The 21,202-nt window shown below is 38.7% G+C and overlaps 1 protein-coding gene across 1 annotated transcript in view; it reads right to left on the reverse strand.

The window, feature by feature from the left end:
• The window catches only part of CCDC88C (coiled-coil domain containing 88C), a gene marked incomplete at both ends in the record, with an annotated part of 85,372 nt that overhangs the window by 13,657 nt on the left and 50,513 nt on the right, over positions 1-21,202 (reverse strand). Inside the window, 10 exons of the mRNA XM_079536791.1 lie at positions 780-923; positions 4,674-4,951; positions 5,962-6,123; positions 6,492-6,680; positions 8,141-8,282; positions 9,106-9,233; positions 11,062-12,132; positions 13,526-13,663; positions 16,939-17,120; positions 19,725-19,869. Of these exons, the coding sequence (XP_079392917.1) occupies positions 780-923; positions 4,674-4,951; positions 5,962-6,123; positions 6,492-6,680; positions 8,141-8,282; positions 9,106-9,233; positions 11,062-12,132; positions 13,526-13,663; positions 16,939-17,120; positions 19,725-19,869 (2,579 nt within the window). The remainder of the gene's footprint in view (positions 1-779; positions 924-4,673; positions 4,952-5,961; positions 6,124-6,491; positions 6,681-8,140; positions 8,283-9,105; positions 9,234-11,061; positions 12,133-13,525; positions 13,664-16,938; positions 17,121-19,724; positions 19,870-21,202) is intronic.

The raw sequence follows: 21,202 nt of genomic DNA on the forward strand, positions 1-21,202 counted from the left end.
ACCACTGTCTCAGTGAAGAATATGCCAATGCCTATCTTCAATGCCACCATGATCATTCTTCTGAGCTATAATCAGACCACCCCTCTCCAAAGATAGACCCTGAATACTCCAAATAAAAGCATATCACTTAACATCAGAAGGTCTAGGACAAATAGCTGCTCATTCCACTGTTGCATTACGTTACTTTTGGATGCTACCTCAACAATAGTTTGGTATGAGTTCACAGTCACACAGTGATCATATGAATCACTAACTCCATTATTAATAACAAGGATTAAGTTTTTTTTAGACTACTAACAAATAGCAGCTTTTTTGGTTACAGAAAAGAAACAGCTACATTAACTTCCATAACTAAAGCACACTGTAAAAAAGACACGATGAAGTTTTTCCTATGGGGAAAAAAAATGAGTAGGGACCATTTCAAACAACTCTGAGAGCTTTGGGTATTTGTAGTCCTGCTTAAAGACAGGTGCTGGAAACAACTCAGTACAGAAAGATTTGTGAGCAGGATCACAGGTGGAGGCATATTTTTAACGAGCAGAAGTCCCAGAATGAGACCATATATGAAGCACCTTTTGTTTTGTTCACAGTATCCACAAAGCTGATAATCTAAAGTTAAACAAAATGAACAAATTACAAGACTGAACTGAGAAAAAAAAACAGATGTATTAATGAAAGTATTTTGGAGCTAAAATTAATACAATGCAATAGAGAAAAAACGTATTCTGCATCACTGACTTTTCAACAATTGTTACAAGAATTCAGTGAGGGAGCCATACCTGTCCAGTTCCTCCCTCAGCTTCTGATTTTCCCCAGCAGTTATTGCATTTGATCTCCTTTCTTCTTGCAGGACCTCTCTCTCAGTTTTTAGAGCTAGTTCCAACTCTTCCAGTTCTGCCTTCTGTTTCATTAAACTGGTATATCTACAAAAGGCAAATAGCATATTCTCAGCTTCCTTTTGTACTTTTTTCTTCATTTATTTTAAGATGTGTTAATAGGTGGTACCACAAACATCAGAAATTAGTGGTTACCTGTCTTTTTAGTTTTGTACAAATGTGTATATTCAAAAATTTACCAAGGCTGAAGAATTCCACAGTATGCATGGAAACAGCTTTGCCCACAAGTCTGCACGACTTTCATCTCCGGATCACTGAATAATTGAGCTATGGAACAACTCCCCTGACAGGTGGCACAGCATGGATTAGGTGGGCTCAGCTTCCCTGGAGCTGCTAAGCTGCCTGCATTCAGGAAATACTGTGCAGAATATGAGGTGGATTGAGACCACTTTGTAAAACTGCAAGCTGTGCACAGATTTTTTCCTGTCACACACACAAACAGAAAAGAAAAAAAAAGCAGAAGCCACTGGGGACACTGGTGCAGTGGATGTCAAACTCACGAGCAGGTTTTTCTGTGAAAATGATTATAGGATATTGCCCCAAAGTATCCCTGGCAGACGTACCTGCATCAGGCACAGAGAAGCATTGCTCCTGCATTTTTAAAACAGCAGCTGAGTGACAAAGTAGTGATAAAGCAGTGCCTGAACAGGAGCAAACAAGCATCATCTGCGCGTCTTACCTGCCACTGCTGACTCTCATCTCAGCAGAGCACAGTTACTCTGCAGCCACTAAATCTTCAAAACAAAAAAATCAAAAGTAGCAGACAGCACCAAACACACTGACTCCTGCCAGCTTGTTCTTCTTTCAGGCTACCATTTTCTTCCTCCCAGGGTCAAATTATAGCCTGTCCTAAATTCCAGCCCAATTGAAGGGCCACACAGAAAATACCTGTCTTTCACACAAAAGCTACTTTTGACTATTCATTCGCAGTGGCAGCAGTGGAGTTTAATTAACCTTATTTATTTATGTTCTTCATTCATTCAGCCCCAGGACATTTCAAATTCAATGTCTGTACGACAAATGGAAGAACATGAAAGCAAAGAAAGGTTTCACATCCAGCTCCAAGAAGGATTTAAGAAAGACCATGTTCCAATCCAGAGCCTGAGAAGACAAACTCCACTGTCAGTCCCTTGGCAGAAATTACCCTGGCCACCTCTGTACAGCCTGTGTTGTGAATTCTTTTGCCATATCCCTATGATGGAACTCTGTTCATTTTTCTCCAAGCCAGCTTTTTTAATGAGGGCTTCTCAGAGGGAAGCAGTATACTGGTACATTTTTAACAGTCTGGCCCAGCTGTACATGCTTTCTTTGAACATAAGAGCTGCTGTGGTTGGTCACAGATGCTTCCCGAGATACCAGGAGATAGGGAAAGAAACAAGGGACCACCTGTGAAAGTGTAGCAACTCTGGTGCCCAAATGAAAACCCCAAGCAAACATACCTGTATTCCAGATGCAGAACTGAGTATTTAAGCTAAATTTATGCAACCTGACAAGCTTTACCACCAGAAAAGGCACCCCTGCCTGTAGCCTACTCAACATACATGTTCATCCCATTTTTTTAAGCTCCAGGCACACAGAAAGTGTTTATTAAAGTTCTTACACATGCACATAAATCGCACTTCGGCTCTGACACAGTCCACTTCTCGACCTGAACAATCACATTTCTTTTCACTCCTTTTGCTAATTTGTCAGGAGAAATACTGCTGCTGGATGCTTGTAACTGAGAAGACTTTAAAGAGCACCCAGCTTTGCCCAGGTGTGGCAAAGAGAACATAATACTACAAATCACTGCAATATGTAACCTTGCACAGCAGGGATTCTGCTTTTCCAGCAAGATGAATTTTTCCAGCATCTCTGTAGGATTACAGTCCTCTCCAGAGTAAGCCACAAAGAAAAGCTCAAGCATCTGCCAATCAATTGTCGTTACTAAGTTATTACCTCCCCTTAGTAATGAGCAATATGTAAAGTAATCTTAAAAATGCAGGCAAAAGAGGTCCAGCCTTTCTGTGCTCACTGCAGAAGAAACTGCTATTAATGGTAAATGGTCCTAACATACTAAAGACACTTTTCTTCCTAAATTGAACCCACATCTCTGTGGTTTACTGGGCCTCGTCAGGCATTTTACTGCAGTTATACTCAACTCATTTTAAACCCACACTGCAGGGCTAAGACAATGCAGACACAGCTGAGGAAGGTTTCATTAAATTTGCTCAGGTTCAGAAAACATTTTGATTGTGTCAAATATGGCCCACACGTGTAACCTCAGTGACCTTGGCTGTACTTGAAGGTAGGAGACCAAAAGCTAACTGAAGCTGCTTGTTTCTACTGGCAGTCAAATGGAGATACAGGCTGCCCGTGGACACACCACCTTGACAAGTCTCTTTGCTAGCTGACCTGCTGAAAAGAACACTACACTCTTAAAACTGCCAAAACCAACCTGCTATGAGTACAAAGAAGGTTACCATCTGTCTCTCACTGACAGTCATATCTCAGTAACAGAGTCCAAATGGTTAACATTTACTAAGGTGATTTGACCACTTATCACTAGAGATAACCTTTTTTTGTTGTTTTTTTTTTTTTTTTTCAGTAAGCCACTCTTTCCCTTAGGTCAGGACTGTTTAATAGTTGGTACTCATCAATAAACGGTGCCTAACAAACTGCCCCTACACACTGCACTGTGATAATTTTAAGCAAAGCCCGTATCAAAGAGAATCATTAATCAGTCTGAGAGACTTGGTAAGCAGGAACAGTGTCTGTGTAATCATTTACAGCTCATTTAGTTGACATCCAAGCAGCTGAAGCAGCTGTCCTGTCACACAACCCTGGGTGGACATTTTAATCACAACAGGTTTACTACAATTCTACATTACTTCCGTGTTTTATCACACTCTATTGTACATTATATTGCCAGATCTGCTGTCTTCAGGAAGAAGCTTAGCACCAGGCTTAAGTCCGTTCTGAAGGATCAACACTGACTTACTATGAACTCAACTTGTGTTCCTGCACAGAAACTGATTCTGATTACAGATATTCTGAGGAGAAAAAATAATTTTAAGAAGTATATAAAATGTATATATTTAATATTTTGAGGCAGAGTGGGATTTATGCAGTACCACAGTACTCATTGTTCAATCCACAGACAACTGTCAGAAAAATGACTGTAACTAGTGTTAAATAATGAAGAGAACACTCTGATTTCACAATTCAGCTGCAGGGCCTGAAGCAGAAGTCTTAGATGGTAGATAGATGAAAATAAATAATACATTATTATCTCAGGGCAAGCTCAATAGAGGTTCCTTCAGAGAGCCTCCCTTGTCACGAGCTTGAATTAACAGTCTTCAATTATTTATACTGTTCACCAAGATACACATAATTAAGTAATTACCCATTTGACTTATAGAAATCACCGTACAACTACAAAAGATACTACCTGCTAGAACTAGAAAAATCTTTTAAGGCAGAATGTTATTATAGCAAAGATCTTTAGTTGAAGTAAAGGGATTTAAGCTACTTCTGACAAAGCATCCCCAAGATCCAAACTCATGTATGCTAAACATCATCAGTCATCTGTGATCTGCCACCGTCAGAGGCCTGAAGTCTACAGCTTTGCATATACCCTCATCTTATCTCCTAATAATGGCAAGAATAAGAAAACACATTTTCAAGGGAAAAAGTTACTCTAATAAAACAATAATTTCTGTTCACAACTGGAAGCCAACAATTAAGACTAAGACCATAGCATGAGCACATTCTAGCTCTCCTGTGCAGTGAACATACCTCTCCCCAAGACCTTTGTGTTCTAGATCCAGATTTTTGTGCAAGGTTTTCAGGCAGCTGTGCTGGTTTATTAGCAATTCATATTCTGTGGACTGACGTTCATGTAATGAAGCAAGGTGTTCATGGTCTTGAAGCAATGATTCATATTCAGCTTTAAGCTGCTCCTTCTGCTTCAGTAGATTTTCATTTTCATTCTCCTTGGCTGTTTGCTGATTCTGGAGTAAAGCATTCTGGGCCATCAATGAAGCACTCTGGGAGTTGAGGGTTGAATTTTCTACCTAAAGTTTCTCAAATGAAAAGCAAGTGTTACTTACACCTACTGGTACATGCAATAGACATGTACTAGCAGAGTATACCAGCACACAGTTAATCAAGAACACACCGTTTGCTTTGCAGACTTAAGATATTTATGGATGCTTGGGCATCACTTCAGTATTGCCGTCAGTATAAGCATACACCATATTATACATGCACACACGCACCACCATGCTAGCAGTGGCCTGTTATGGACCAAGAGCCTGAAAATCCAGATAAACTAGAATATTTGCAACTGAGCTCTATCTCTGACAATCACACACAAATGCTGAAGTTACTCCATGTTCATGTACTTGTAAGTAAGAACTTCAGTTCAACCAAAGTCAACAAAACCAACTGCATCACTGTGTACAGGGGCAGCAGTTCTCACAAGCCTGATTCCAAATCAAATCAAATTTTATGTTGTTTGCATACTTCAATTGCAAGTGAGAACAAAGTATGGGGAACCAAAAATTCTGAGAACATGCAAGTTGAAAAGCTTAAATAAAAAAGAATTCACAATATAAAAACATGACAGCTAATCCAATGCTGACCTTTAAAACCGTGCTCTCTCAAATTAATAGCTTTTTTTTTTTTTTTAAATTAGAAGCAACATTTAAAAGCATCTGCTTTCCACCAACAACTTAACATATTGTCTGAAGTCTAAGAATTGCCCTCAGAACCCATAGCTACAATGCCTCTTGGAGATGATAACTTTTGTCCCCTTTCCACTTCTTCCAAAGTCTTCTTCACAGATATGGCATTAACACGAAAACAGCATATATGCTTTTATTTCAGTACAGCTTCTGAAATAACATTTGTATTTTGCTGCATTGTTACCTTATTGTAGAAGTTTCTCTCTAAATAACAACATTTATAATAAAAATAAATCAGCTATAGAATCAATTTCCCTCCTAGCTTGGAGAAATTCAGGTCTCAATCTAAGCTCCACCTTCTGGTTACACCTTGCACATAAGTACAAGGTTATCCTGACCTGGAGTTTGGCTGTCTGTGTCTGCAGGGCAGTATTGTGTTCCTGAAGGAACATATTTTGCTTCTGTAGTGTCAGGATCTGATTGTTGAAAGAGACATTCTGTGTTTCCAAATGCTTCAGCTGTTCTTTAAGTAACTGCTTCTCAGCATGCAGGGCTGCATTCTGAAAGACAGATGGGATTGAAAGGGTGATAAGGAAGAAACAAAATGGCTGTTTTGATTGCCTGCAGTCCTATCAAGGATAAGAAGTAATTAGTGAAGATCATTCTGCAATCAAAGGGCAAAAGATATCTCTTTTCACAACTAAATCAAGGTATAACAGATGTTGATACCTGGATTCATCCCTAGAGAGATGTCATTCAAGACATAATGTCTTGGACTATGAGAAGTCCTATGATATACCAGAAAAATTTGGTAGAATCAGGTGCTCCAGAAAACCCACCAGATTCTTCTAAGTTCAAAACCCAGGTCCCAACAACCCACTCACGGTCACAAGAAAGTGTGCAGGATAACAGGAAATAGAAAGCTTACATTCCTTTCCAATTCAATTGCCCTGTCTTTCAATTTCAGCAGCTCCATGGTAGCCTCTCGGTGTCCTGTGTCCAATTTCTCACTCATCTGGTGGTTGGGAATGAGCTTCTCTGTAGAATACTTCAGTGAATTCTGAGCTTGCTGCCCATCCTGCTGATTCTGCTTAAGTGCATCAAGGTCCTTCGTTATCTTCAAAACAAACAATGAAAAACCTTCACTGCTAATTCAATAGTGGGATTTTATATTAAAGAGATATATTAAGATTTTATCTTAAAAGAGAAGAAACGCATACCCTTTATTTAACTATAGGCATTTCAAAGGATTGAAGGACCATTATCTTCATTTCACAGGCAGAGAAACTAAGAAATAGACAGGTGGAGGAATCCACGTCTATTGGCTACCTGGTAAGGTGCCTTTTGACTCAAGCTCACTGTCACCTAACAAGCAGCCTGTTCTTAGGTGGGAAGTTTAAAATGCATTGTTCTTCAGACTATGCTTTCATTAAATAAGACAGAAAAACAACACTGTGACAATGAAAAAAAAAACCATCGGGAAACAGATCTGCAAGTAGTCCTTACCTTAAAAATTTCTGCCGTGGAACTCAGCCTAATAATTTTCCTGAAATGTGACCAAGTTGGGAGGGAATGTTGATCTGACAGAGGGGAGAAAGGCACTACAGAAGAACCTGGATAGACCAGATCGATGGTCCAAGATAAACTGTATGAGTTTCAACGGGGCAAAGTGTCAGGTCCTGCATTTTGGTCACAACCACCTCAGGCCATCCTATAGGCATGGGAAGGAGTGGCTGGAAAGCTGCCTGACAGAAAGGGACCTTGGTGTACTGATGGCTGAATACGAGTCAGCAGCGTGCCCAGGTGGTCCAGGAAGGCCAATGGCATCCTGGCTTGTATTGGGAATGGTGTGGTGAGCAGGACCAGGGAAGTCATCCTGTCCCTGTACTCAGCACTGGCGAGGCCCCATCTCGAGTACTGCGTTCACTTTTGGGCACCTCAATACAGAAAGGACATTGAGGTGCTGGAGCAGGTCCAAAGAAGTCTTGTGAAGGGCCTGGAGAATATGTCCTACGAGGGGAGACTGAAGGAACTGCAGCTGTTTAGTCTGGGGAAGAGGAGGCTGAGGGGAGACGTTATTGCTCTCTTCAGATACCTGAAAGGTGATTGCAGCGAGAGTGGGGTTGGTCTCTTCTCACTGGTGACAGGACAAGAGGAAATGGCCTGAAGTTGCACTGCAGGAGGTTTAGGTTGGCATTCAGGAAAAACTTCTTTACAGAAAGGGTTGTTAAGCACTGGAACAGGCCACCCAGGGAGGTGGTTGAGTCACCATCCCTGGATGTGTTTAAATACCATTTGGATGTGGTGCTCAGGGACATGACTTAGCAGAGGGCTGTTAGAGTTAGGGTAGCATGGTCAGGTTGCGGTTGGACTTGATGATCTTGAATGTCTTTGCCAACCCTGAACAATTCCATGACTCTACAATTCTGTGAAATTGGTGTCATTATACAGACTGCTACATGTGAAAACAGTTAAGTCAGAAAAGTTTTTGCAAGGTGTATGAATGCGGTAGGAGAGAAAAGTACACACAACTTGTTCTTGCTCACTTTCAAAATGAATGTGCAGAACTACTCTTACCATATTTAGATCATTTTGTAACTGCTGATTCAAGTTCAGGGTGTCTTTCACTTGAGCTTCCAGCACTGCAATCTCTTCCTCCTTCACAGCTAGTGTTGTTTTCAGTGCTGATTCAGTTTTGCTTTCCAGAATCTTGTATTTTCTGAAAGACAAGAGAAATGCTTTTCACCATCTGCCAATAAGAAACGAGAAACCATCCACATGGAAGACTTGGTCTAATCTTAAGATACATTATACATTTGCTTGTTCCTCTATTGCTGCAGATACCCCCAATACATTATACCTGGGGAACAGGCTTTAAGAAAATTCTGTCAATTTTAATGAGGGTCACATAAGCATAATTCTATAGAAATATCTAACAACCATATGATTATAAGTTTTTTTTTTTGTTTTTACCATAATTACACAACAGATTTCTTCTCACGTCTCTTTTTTACATATTTAACACAGACAAAAATCTGCAATAAGCACTAAAGGCTCCTGAAAGGCAAGTTTGTTTCTCTAACTAGGTCTTACTAAGAGGCCTGTACACATTTCTTGTTAGGGTTTCTTTGTTCACAGCTGTGTGTTTATATTAGCAGGTGGTTGGATCACCTATTAGTCATGACACACACCATCTAATGGACACTTAGACACTATTCTTACTTGAAAAGAATACCTGAAGGAACATACACAGTGGATCACAGAATAGCTATCTAGCTGCTCAACAAAGGGATTGACTGGTATGGACAGTGAAAATGGCACTTTCTCCTTCCTCCAAATAAAACTTGAAGTCTTATACTGAAGTTGCAAAACTTGAAGTATACTGCCAAGCATAGAAAAACATGCTTAATGTGAGAAATATGGGTATGGAGAACTGAAGAGAGACAGATGAGAACCAAAATGAAAGGCAGAGGGCTTGAGAATTCAGCTGAGGAAAGGCCTTCAGAGTCAAAAGAATGATTAGAAGATCTCAGTTTCCTCACGTGTCATCATTGCCATTGTCATCCTGTAGCAGCAGCTCTTTGCTCAATCCTATCTTCTCCAGTTCCAGGCTCAGTTTGTCCAGCTCACTAGACAACTGTTGACTTCTCAGCTTCTCCAGAACCAAATCCTGTAACAGTACTAAATAATTAGCTGCTGTGCAAAGGATGGTGATAATTATCCAGCACAATAAATTTTATTCAAGAACACTAAAAAAAAGTTGAGATAAAATCTCAGTCCCAAGAAGGTCAGTCTAAAATCTTCATCAGTGCCAGATGAATGCAAAACTGAACTGATGGCTTTTATTTATAGCTTACTCAGAATAAATCTTAAAAACTCTTCTTTTGACCTTAGTCTTGCTCACTGTACTGATTTATTACCGCCAGCGCTGGAATCCTTCCCACTTGTCAAAAGAGGGGATGAGAGCAGGCCAGGAGACTCCTGCTGGCTGCCAGCATGATGGCCGTGGGCAGCTCAGGGCACTTGGCACCACCAGAGGGAGTTCCCACCTCTCTGAGCCCAAAAAGAAGTGAGGACAGCACCAGCCACATGTTTAAAAAGGACAAATCATTGTCGGTGCATTGTGAAGTTCAGACGTTCCTGACGCTCAAAATTTTCTGAATTGCAAGCATACCACTGAAGACCTACATTGCTCATGTTTCTGCTCAAAAGTTTTCTTCAACACGAAATGGAAAAAGCCCAAAATTACTGAAGCAAATCAAGAAAGAAAAAATAAACCTGAATACGAAACAGAAGAATAAATCCACAATAACAGACACTTTGTTAAACATATGTAGGTATTCAACAGTTCTGTGATACGATAAATTTAGTCACATGTTTAAACAACCATGGAAAAAAATGTTAAGATCAATGCTCATCTATGGTTTGTAAACAAATCCCTTCTTCAACATACAGGAACTCTTCCACAGAAAGTAAATGGGAGAAGATATGTTTATGTATGAGCTGCATAACTGGAAGTTTGCAACTGTTTGCGAACTGAAAGATTATAAAGGAGTCTTTTCAGAAACGCTATTATTTTATTTATTTGTATGGAAAGCAGAATAGAAGCAACTTGTTTATTTTTCATCCAGAAAATTATACTACTGCTTCAAATAGTAAAATAAAACTAGATACCCAAATAAGTAATTGCTTACTGCATTAGCCTCGCTGAACTTATTCATTTCACCAAGCTACTGTAACACTGACAGTTTTACTTTGAATGCTCTTTCACAGGAAATCCTGTTCCTGGCAGAACAGCAGCAGCTGGAGCAGGCAATAACAAAAAGCTGCAACAGCCTGATTCAGCTCACATGCCATTTCTAAGACTGCCAGGCTCTGGCACACACATAGTTGGTTGACCAATGTGGTAATGAAAATGGTGTATTTTTAAAGGATGACTACAGGCAAAAGCATGAATACTGCATGCTGCAGTGGATAGAGGCACAGGAAGACATCACTGCTGATTATTAACAGTGCTGCTTACGACTCTTTCACTCTGTGTGGAATCTTATGGGGGAAAAACACTGCAGGAAGACCTAAAGAAAAGTTCAGTTCAGCTGTTACTGAAAGGGGCAAGTTGGTTACCTGGGATGATTCAGGTCCCAGAGAAGTCTGTTTTAGAATGGGGATGTTAGCATGTTCTGAACAAATGCGCTCATTTCCAGGCTTAATTGGAAACTTTCATGTAAGCAAACAATTTGGTAGTCAGAGACAGTATCAGTGATGTGGGAGCTGTGTTAAAACTCTACTCTGCATTAAGAACATTTCATTGGGAGACACTCATTTGTGGTCGCCGAGTTTTTGGAAGGTTGCATCTTTCGAGACTACACTATGCAGTGTTTCCCAGCAAGGCTGTGAAGATCTCTTATACAGTCATAAACAGTCATAGAACAGATGGCTTCCTCTGTGACTTCACGGAGCTGTAATATAAAACAACATTGTATTATTATTTTTCTTACCTCTCTCAATGTAGCTAGTGTTCTTTTATCAATTGTAACTTGCTTTATGAGATCTTTGTTGTCCTTTTCAAATTCTTTCAGCTTATTAGATGAATCTCTGAATTGAGCTATTTCCTTTTCTAGTGTCTTGTTTTCTTTCTCAGCAACTGCCAACTTTACTGTACTATCGTCCAAAATAGCATCTTTCAGCTCCACTTGCTGCCAAAGCCGTTTTGTTTCTTTCTCCAGCACTTTTTTGTCCTTCTCAAGCTGAGATATTTCTTGTTCTAGGACTTTGTTCTCTTTTTCTAATCTTTCCAGACTTTTAGCAGAAATCTTCAGCTGCTCAAGGTTTCTCTGAAGGACTTGATTTTCACTCTCTGTTGCCTGTACTTCTTTTTCTAGATCCTGGATCTTTTTGTTACTGTTCTCCAGCATTTGCTGAAGTCTCTGGTTTTCAGAGTTGATACTCTGATAACTTAGCTCCAGCCTTTCTGATTTCTTACTCAGCACTTTTAACATTTCCACATTCTTCCTTAAGTCCTCTTTTTCCCTCTCCAAATCTTTATTTTCTGCTTCTATCTGTGCCATTTTTGTGCTGGTAAATCTCATGGTCTCCACAACTCTTCTAAGCTCCAGGTTTTCTTCATCCAACTGCTTGTTGTCCCTTTCCAGGTCCCCAAGCCGGATGGAAACGTTCTGGAATGTGTCCAGGGATTTTCTGAGTTTCCTATTTTCCATTTCCAGATCCCAATTTTCCTGCTGAAGAACTTCAACTTTTTTTGTTACTGTTTTCATTGCTGTTGCCTTCTTTGTGAGCTGTTCATTCTCCTTCTCCAGCCGGTGGAGCTCTTTCTCCATTTCTTCCACTCTTTCCACTTTTTCTTTAACCTGGTCAAAATCCTTTTGCAACTGCTTCTTCTCAAATTCTAGCTTGTTGACTTTGGAACTAGTTTCTGTAACTGTTTCATGAAGGATCTTGTTCTCTTTTTCAATATCTTTCACTCTTGCCTCGCTGCTCACTTGAGATCTTTGTCTCAGGGATAAGACCACTTGATTCAGGTGATCATTTTCTTGTTTAAGGTCCTTTATCTATATTAAAAAAAAACAAAACCAAAAATAAGTCATGCAAGTGCTACACATTCACCATAATTTAGTTCTAAAGCATGCTTGTTAAAATAAAAAAAGCTGCTTGTTAATAAAAACATCTATTTTACACAAGAAAAATTTCTGACCTAAACCAACAACCCAAACTATTTAAAAAAATTGCTACCTCTGGTATCTTGTTACTTTTATGAACTGAAAAATGGTGCTGTATTCTTTCTACTAGGAAAGGTCTAAGCAGGGAGATAAAGGAGACAAAAGGCCTTCAGAGAACACCTTGAAGAGGATGATTTGTTATCAATCACGTGTTGTCTTTTTGTTTAGGTTTACATTCCTGTCTCTGTGATCTGAAGACCCAATTTAGAAACCCTGAAAGTATGGAAAATTTGTAGTAGTTACGTATCTCATTACACTTTCAGTAAAAGCAGTACATTTATGTAACTGGTTGAATTCCAGCTGAAGAAATCACAATTTAGACAGCAATTTGCAAATGTTATCTAAAAAATATCCACAAAAACTAAAAAGGACTTGGGCCTGAAAGATCAGAATCTGCCCTCTTCTGGTGACTGATAACGCTGTTGTTATGAGATACATAACTACTACAAATTTCTTGCTCTACCTGTGAATCATTAGCTGTTAACACAATAAATCCACAAGCAATCTAACTGAAACTCATGACTTTGGTGGAAAAGTGCAATTTCCCAGGCAGAAGCCTGCAGAAGATTCCTTCAAGATGAAAACCACTACATAAATAAGGCAGTTTGTTATTTAACCTTCATTCTACAAAATTTGGAACAAATTCCAATACAAAAATATACACCCTGCCTTTCAATGATGTACTTATGTATTTTCATCATTAGTCTACTTAATACAGATGACATTTGGCATGAGCCTGTAACAGAGTTGCTTCAAAGCACTGCATTTAAGCATTTTAGAGCTGAAAGGCATTCAAACTATCAAACTAGAAGATGTAAGTGCTTTCTCAGCATATTTTAAAATAGACTAAGAGGTTGAATAAAATTAAATAAAGTCAAGACATCCAGCTGGCAGAAGACCAATCTTCTGCAACAATATGTAGTTTTATCTGCATATCCTAAAACCAGTCAGTGCCCATTTAGTAAAGTTCAGACCTTTTTTCCTTAAAGAAGGAAGATTCATTCTTACAACAGCCTGAAGATGTCCTTACGGCAACAGGAGAAGCAGTAGCTAGCCAAACTTGTTGGGCTTTTTTTTTGCTTTTATCTATATTTGAACAAGTTAAATTTATGTATAATAGCTCTCAAATGCCCTGTATCCCTGAGAGAACCAAACATTCTAAATGGCATCAGTAAATTCCCACAATTGAGCATACGCTTTTAGATTACATTTGTGAAGTCTGTACCTGTCTGTCTTTGTCAGCTTTCAGAGTCTCCATGACAACTTGTAACTGTTCTTTCTCTTTTATCAACTCTTCACTCAAGGTCTCCAGATCTTGATTACTTTGCTTCTCCTTTTCAATTTGATTTTGCAACTTTTCAATCTGTGTGGAAAAAACACAGCAAAACACATCAGCCACACCTTGATATGGTGACAGTCCACACTTAAAAGTATTCTGAACAACCAAGGAGAATGAGATGAGGACTATGGCTGTAGGATAAAATCCTTCCCTTCCTGAAGCGCAGTTTGAAGGAGTTGCATTTTCTCATAGTGCTTATTAGAATAAGGCACACAGTGATGAAAAATGATTCACCAGCCTCAGGGTCATTTTGCTTCTGTCAGTGGCTACAATTTCTGATGCTCACTTTTCTGAGGGACGTGTTTCCTACTCTCTCCATCACTGAAGGCCTCACTTAACCAGCAAATACTGAGAAGGTTCTTAAAACAGTTCAGTGAGCAAAAGAATTTTAAAATGTGATGAACAGAGGAAAACTGGTTTCCAAGTTTACCTTCCCTCTCCCTCTGGTATGTTGGTCCTCTGTTTTCCCAGCAGGTGACTATTCTGCACTTCAGTGATTTGTGAACAAGAGCCCAGTCCTACAGTGAATGATGTCTTCTTACTACTCCCTTTTGAAAGCTGTACTAATAATGAACTGAGCACTGTAAAGCAGCAGCTCTTTAGAAGCCAGAGATTCAAAGAGCCAGGATCTCCAGTTCAGGAAACATTCCTTTTTATCCTTCTAAAGTACTGTGAAACCCTACAGCTTAATTTTCTATGGTGGTATTATGAACTTTGCCAACAGTGAAAATGTCAATGAGAATGTTATTAACAATAATTCTTATAAGTGGGAAATAGCCAGAGGCTGGGCTCTGCCTGTATCAACATCTGCCTCATTACAGGAAGTGTTTAAACAAGCAGGGGCTGCCCAGATGGGAGATAAGAAGGGCTTAACATTTAAAAATGTGACCGTGTTTAGGATCATTGGTCTCGAAGAAGCTGTTCAGAAAAGACTGAAACACAAGTTCAGTAACTCAGTAATAGCTAGTCTTCATTAGCACTTCTGAGAGCACTGGAGGCAAGTAAGAAATTACTGTTTACAAGTTGTTCCATTCCAAGAAGTTCAGAATGCAGGGAGAACAGGCACTTACTGCTGCTACTAGACTGTGCCTGAGAGTTTTCTATAATTAGCTCCTCTCCGAGAAAAGAAGAAAAAGATGTACAGGACTTTTCCTTCACACCACCCCCTCTTGTGCTACCTAAATAATCCCATTCTGGTCAGGTGATCTTTCCAAGCAGCAGATCAGTAGACAGCCAAGCATACTCTGGTCAAAATTCTTGATAACTCTCAGCCAGTGGATGATAGTGAAATGACTTTACCATGGGTATCACAATTTCTTTTTTTTTTTTTGTTTTTAAAAATTGCACAAAAGAATTGAGAGAAAAACACTTTTCTATCTCTTGTTCTTTGTATGCGTCTTTAACTGCCCTTCAGAATTGTTGCTCTCACCTCTTCGTACTGCAGTAACCACTCTGTAATTAACCACAGATACTTCCTCTGCTGATAATCATATCCTCTTAGTAAGAGGACATGTGCAAGAGAAATACGAAAGTATGTTTGAGGAAGAAAAGGTTAAAAAAAAAAAAAAAAAATCAAACGCAACCACTGCAAATGAGGATTATTTTATATAGAGAGCATCAGGCCTCCATATGCTGGAAGACAACTGAGTGTCTCCTCAGACTATAGAATGCCGCTGTTTTTTTTTCCAGATCTTCCTGAACAGGAGATGTGCAGCAACTCCCATCATGCTCTGTGTTTCTCTGATAGAGCTCAATTTACACCTTTCCACACGCTTCAGCTGCTCTTGAAAGCAGTATTTTTAACTGCCATTTTCTCTCATTGGTCTACAGTGGTCCCTTCACACCACACAAACATTCCCCACTACTAGCTATTATCTTATTTAACTACTAAACCTGTAGGTGAGCCCACCATGTCAACACATTCAACCATTGCTGAAAACATCAGACTAATGCTGGGATCACAGCTGCCAACACCAATACAGTGCCATAACTGGAGGTGCCCACAGGAATGTGCCTGTGGCAAAGCCAAAGACTGACCACAGTTGTTCAAATGACTCAAACTGCTGCACACCACAGGTATCTGCTGAGCGCTCTGTATTTCTTGATCTCAAATTTTAAGCATGTAAATTATGAGCTACAGTGAATTAGTCATACTCAAAGGGTCATAAAAGTGTGCATGGAAGGAAGAGTAAGCTGAACTGAAATTTTTCCATTTTCTTTGCACACAGAAGAAACCCAAGAAGCTGAACTAGTCTCTCAACTTGACAGCAAAGGAATCCCTGCAGAAGACGGAGCAATCCATTGACAGATCTCAGTTCTCCCTGGCTGATAGGTATGATCCAGTAATTTATGACCAGTATTTCATATAAAAACTCTTCCTCACCTTGCCCTTCAAAGCATTCAGTTACCCCATATGTAGGCCAGAGAACTCCTTGCATTAGTGTTGCACACAGGTTATAGCAGCAGTGGGAAAGATAGAGTCTGTTCTCTAGATGATTTATCAAAGGTGGGAATATGGAAAAAAAAAGAAAAGACAGGGAAATTTTTTTTTTTATATTCAGACTAGCAAACATTCTCTTTCCCCATTTGGCTCAACTCATCAAAGTTCAGAATAGCCAGACAAAAATGGATGTATTAGTTGGAGATGAATGGACCACTACATTTCACACATAGGCTGAGCTGGCATTTGAGCTAAATGAACTAACAGTTAATAATACAGTATAATATAGACAAATACATGTAAAAAGTGATGGCATGTTTGCTACCTGGGATTAAAAGAAACCAGATATTTGCAGGGAAGAAGATATTGCAGAATACCTAAGGGCCAAAAGGACAAATTTATGAGCTGATCCAGGACTATGGACAGCAAAGAAAAATATACTAAGCTGACTTAAATTTTGTTTTATTTGTCTTACATGAAAATATTAAAACTTCCAAATGAACAAGAAATTTCAAAAGAGCTGTGGTGTCCTCACCTGGTAGACCAACTATTACTGACAGCCAGAAGACGACAAAAAGGGACAAAATCAACAGCACAATCTATTGGCAAATGAGCACTGAAAGGCTGCTTTTATGAAACAGTCACTTTTGCTTGGAATGATGTACTCAAGTAGATGGTAAAGCAGAAGGCAATAGAATACACTACTGTCAGAACAAGATTAACTAGAAGGGGCCAGAAACGTGCCCAGTCTTACAGAGAGTATCAGTGAATCCCTCATCGTTCAGGAATGCTGTAAAGGCCTGCACACACTGTGCCCAAAAACTGAAGAGCTCTGTTTGTTCCTGTAAGTAAGGATTACCTTTTTGCTAAGCTGCTGATTTTCCTTTTCCAGTTCCACAAACTTTAGGCTGCTCTCTCTGGAGGTCAAGGAGGCATCTCTCAGCTCCTGGATTGTGTTCTGCAAGCTCTGATTATCCTTCTCCAACTTCAGTATGCGACTTGAAGCACATTCATTCAGCTCAAACACAAAGGACTTCCTAGCTGTTGAAATAAGAACATTGGAAGATGGCTCTGATCAATTGATCAGTATCTTCCTTTCTAGGTCCTTAAGGTTTACTTTTACTCAGACAATCATAGTCAAACCCTTATCATTACAGATTGACTGTTAAGTAAACACTTTGCATACATTAGAATTAACTTCTATAGATGATAATCAATAAATTTAATAAACAGGGAAGTACCTGAACAGATAAACATTTTCAAAGCTACTTGGTTCCTAAACTCTCCTAAAGTCGCTTTACTTATGCTAGTAATGAAATTTATATTAATAGCAGAATATGCTTTGATACTCTTTTACACTTGTACCAGAGGAAATAAATCGAGCCAGAAAATAAAAAAATGAAAAGTGTTTGTGAAAACATCAAGATGATGCAGACAATGAAAGGTATTCAATCATGTTTAGTCATGGGAAAAAAACCTGAGTTCAAAGCTCACCTTCACAGCTAACTTATTGAGAATATGCTGAATCAGGGAGAATATTTTCCTACTGGATACACATGCACAGGGGAGCCATCAGAAAGTGGATCAGAGAATTTTCTTCAGTTGAAGTCTTGGAACTAACAACATTTTCGCAAGTTTCACTGCAGATTTTACTTTGAATGTTTGGAGATCCTAAGTCTCATGACTTCTTCACCTAAAACTGCAATAAAATCTGCATTGCTCTGTTCATTTCTCTACTAAGCAACTGAATAATTAAAGAAGTAACACTCTGTTCTACATGGAATAATTGCTACCCTTCACCACAAAATTACATTTAATATGAAATTTACTTTTAGCGTTGTCCTCAAGTCTCAGAAAATTATTAATTCCTGCTAAATAAGCAGCACTGTTGCATAAAGCACACTGAGCACTTTTTAACAGGCAAGTTTCTGAGAACGTTAAAATCCCATCTGTGCCTTTGATAGAGCATCACTTGGTGTTTAATTCTGTTCAATGTTGTCCTGAAACAAAACCCATCTAAATGAGTTTTCCATTTAAAAAAAAAAAAAATTTTAGAATCTAAATATTAGATTCCTAATTAACAGGTAAAATCGTTAACTTTCCTCTTCCCTTGCAGACTCTACTTCAAATCCAACAGGAGGTTTTCCAGAAGAGCTCTGCAAACTGGCTCTTATCTTTACATGATAGCTGTATTCAGGATAGCCACGTGCACTGAGGAGGAACTTCTTAAAGAGAATCTCTGGAAGCATACAACACTGCTGTGAAAGAATTTTTGGTTTTTGTTTGCTCTTGTTTTGGTGGTTTTTTTTTTTTTTTTTTTTTTTTTTATTAATCACCCTTTCTTCACTTATTTTTTCCAATACAAAAGATTACTGATTACCAATGTTCTCAGCTCTGCTTACTTGCCTTTTCTTCAGGTAACAGGAGAAGTTCTGGAATTCTACTGCTAGAAAAACTGAAGAACAAAACTAGCATTGTTTCTTCTACTACATCATTAAATAAAGCAAATGAGAAAGAGGCCAAAAGCAGCTATTTGAAACAAGCAAAAAAATCAGAAAGTTTTACATTTTCCTGGAAAAAAGTTCAACAAAATTCCCAAGTTTTGAGGCAACAGTGCTTCTCCCCTATTTCACTAAGCAATATCCTCGATTACAAATAAGGAGGAATTCATTTCTAAGAATGAGGTGAACCTGCTTTGCATGATTATTTATTGACAGCAACAATTAATTAGATACTAATCATAAAAAGATAATTCAGATTTCTTTTAGAAAACAAAATCATTCTTCTAAATAGCTTTACTGAAAACAGACCATCTGCTTGCTCAAATTTATGCCTTTGTCTTCAGTTAAATTATTCCTGGTACACAAATGCAAATATACAAGTCTTAGCAGAATCAGGTGAGTAAATCAATACAATCTGCACACCAAACACCATGAAATATCCTGTATTTCCCAAGTTCTCTATAACACTGCTGTTTAGGCTGGTATTATAAACAGAATAGATGTTAGACACAGCAAACAATGATAAAACCTGACTAGCAAAGGGAGCATTAGTTATGTTTGTGGTGGTTATGGAAATCAAATCAACCATTCCAAAAAAATAATCAGCCAGTTATTCTACCCATACACATTTTTCAGTATCTAGTAAAAATAAATGACTTCAGCATACACTACTTCCTGGGATTTAAAGACTAGCTAACTGTCTGTGCTAATTGTATTGAAGAATACTAAAGATCACAGACTCCTCCCCGCCATTCAGTCAGAAGTGTCTCCTATTCAGTGTGACATTTCTGGCTGCTGTGTCATTTACAAAGCTTTTTTTTTTTCTTTTTTTCTTTTTTTTCTTTTTTTTTTTTTAAAAAAAAAAAAAAAAAAACTCATCACTTTACTTAGAGTCACTCTTTCAGTGACAACCAACATAAAAAGCAAACATTTTAATAATTTCATAAGGAACAGAAGTTTGAAGGAATACTTTTTAGCAGTTCCCAGAAACTAAGTTCAAAGTCAGATGGCTCAGGAAGGGAAATTCTCCAAATGAACTTCCTAAGCTTGAACTCTTTTGTTCCCTTTGCAGTCAAGTGACCTGTGTACTTTTTCAGCGACCACAAACAGAAATATAACACCAGCAACCCCAACTGGTACTCACTATCAGCAAGATCTGTGCTTTTAGACAGTTGTTCCAGTTCCCAGCCTAGGTGTGCAGATTCATTCATGCTCTGTTTCTGTGCAATCTCCAAGACCATATTCTCCTCCAAAAGCTCTTCAATTCTCTTTTTGTCCGTGTCTCGATCCTGTGCAAGGTGTAGGAGTGGAAAAAAAAAAAAAAGTATGCAGATGATCTCAGATTGTTCTGTCAGCTGAACTGCTACTAAAATGGAGCAATATACACTGAGGGCAGAAAAGCCTCACTGAATAGTGTGAGCCTTTTTATTAAAATAAATGCACAGTTTTAAATAATTGTTGTAGCCCTAGTTATAGATAAGTCCATTATGTATTTGAAATGAAAGTAACTGGAAGGAAAAGATGCTCAGTGATAACAGGGCCAGTACAAGCCAAGACTGGTAAGGCTGCCTAAATTCAAGGTGTCTCCTGAGCTGATGTGGCTCTGGGCAGCCTGGTCTAGTGGCTGGTGAGCCTGCACATAGCAGGGGGCTTGAAACTAGATGATCATTGTGGTCCTTTTTCAACCCAGGCCATTCTGTGATTCTATCATTCTATGATTCTGACTCTCTGGAGACATTGCAGAAATAATCTTGAATACTAGTAGTGAGCTTCTTTAACTCATGTCATATGGATTAGCAAGTAGATATCTGCCTCATAACTTGGGGGGGGGCGTTCAATCATTGGAGGAGGCTACAACAGCTTCTGCAAATCACTTTGGTCATTTATATTTGTGAGATGTGAAGCAAAGATTCAAAACAGCATTAGTCAAAAATTCTAAAATCCACCCTGAAAAAGCAACATGCAAAATAACCATATGGAATAACTACGGAAGTGCTGAAGCACCATGTTATCCTTTATTTTTAAGTCTTTAAACATAACTCCCCACTGCACCCTCAAAGTTCTTGTTTCCAATGCATCCCATTTTTATACAGTTAAATCCAGAAGAATTCAAAACAAAGTTGCAAGAGGATGACTGTTGAGTAAAACTCAAGAGATGAAAGAAAACTTAGTAGTAGTAGAGGAATTATAAAATTCAGTGTTTCTTTTTGTTTGCAGACAATCTGCCACTTCTTAGATCTCCTAGTCTATGAAGCAATTAGCCATCTCTGGTTTACTCAATGCTAAAAGTTTGGAATTGTGGCTTTTACAGTAGTGACGAATACTTCAAGTCACTATAATGGTTGTGGGCTTTGTTTCTAGCAAAAAAATTCATTTACTGCAGTAGATTTTCTTTCATGTATCTAAGGGATTTCTACTTAAGTGACAGATATTAACATCTCTATTGTCAGCATGCATGAAAGCACCTCCCATAAAATTAAATTTGTCCACCTATCTCATACAGTGGCACTGGCAATAAACTACTCATGTTGTGAAAATATTTTAAGAATCTGTGTACATCAAGTTCAAACTAAAGACATCTTTACAAGCACTGCTGATTTATCTACCTGCCACTGGTTTCTG

Source organism: Tetrao urogallus, assembly GCF_951394365.1.
Source record: "Tetrao urogallus genome assembly, chromosome: 6".
NCBI lineage: Eukaryota > Metazoa > Chordata > Aves > Galliformes > Phasianidae > Tetrao > Tetrao urogallus.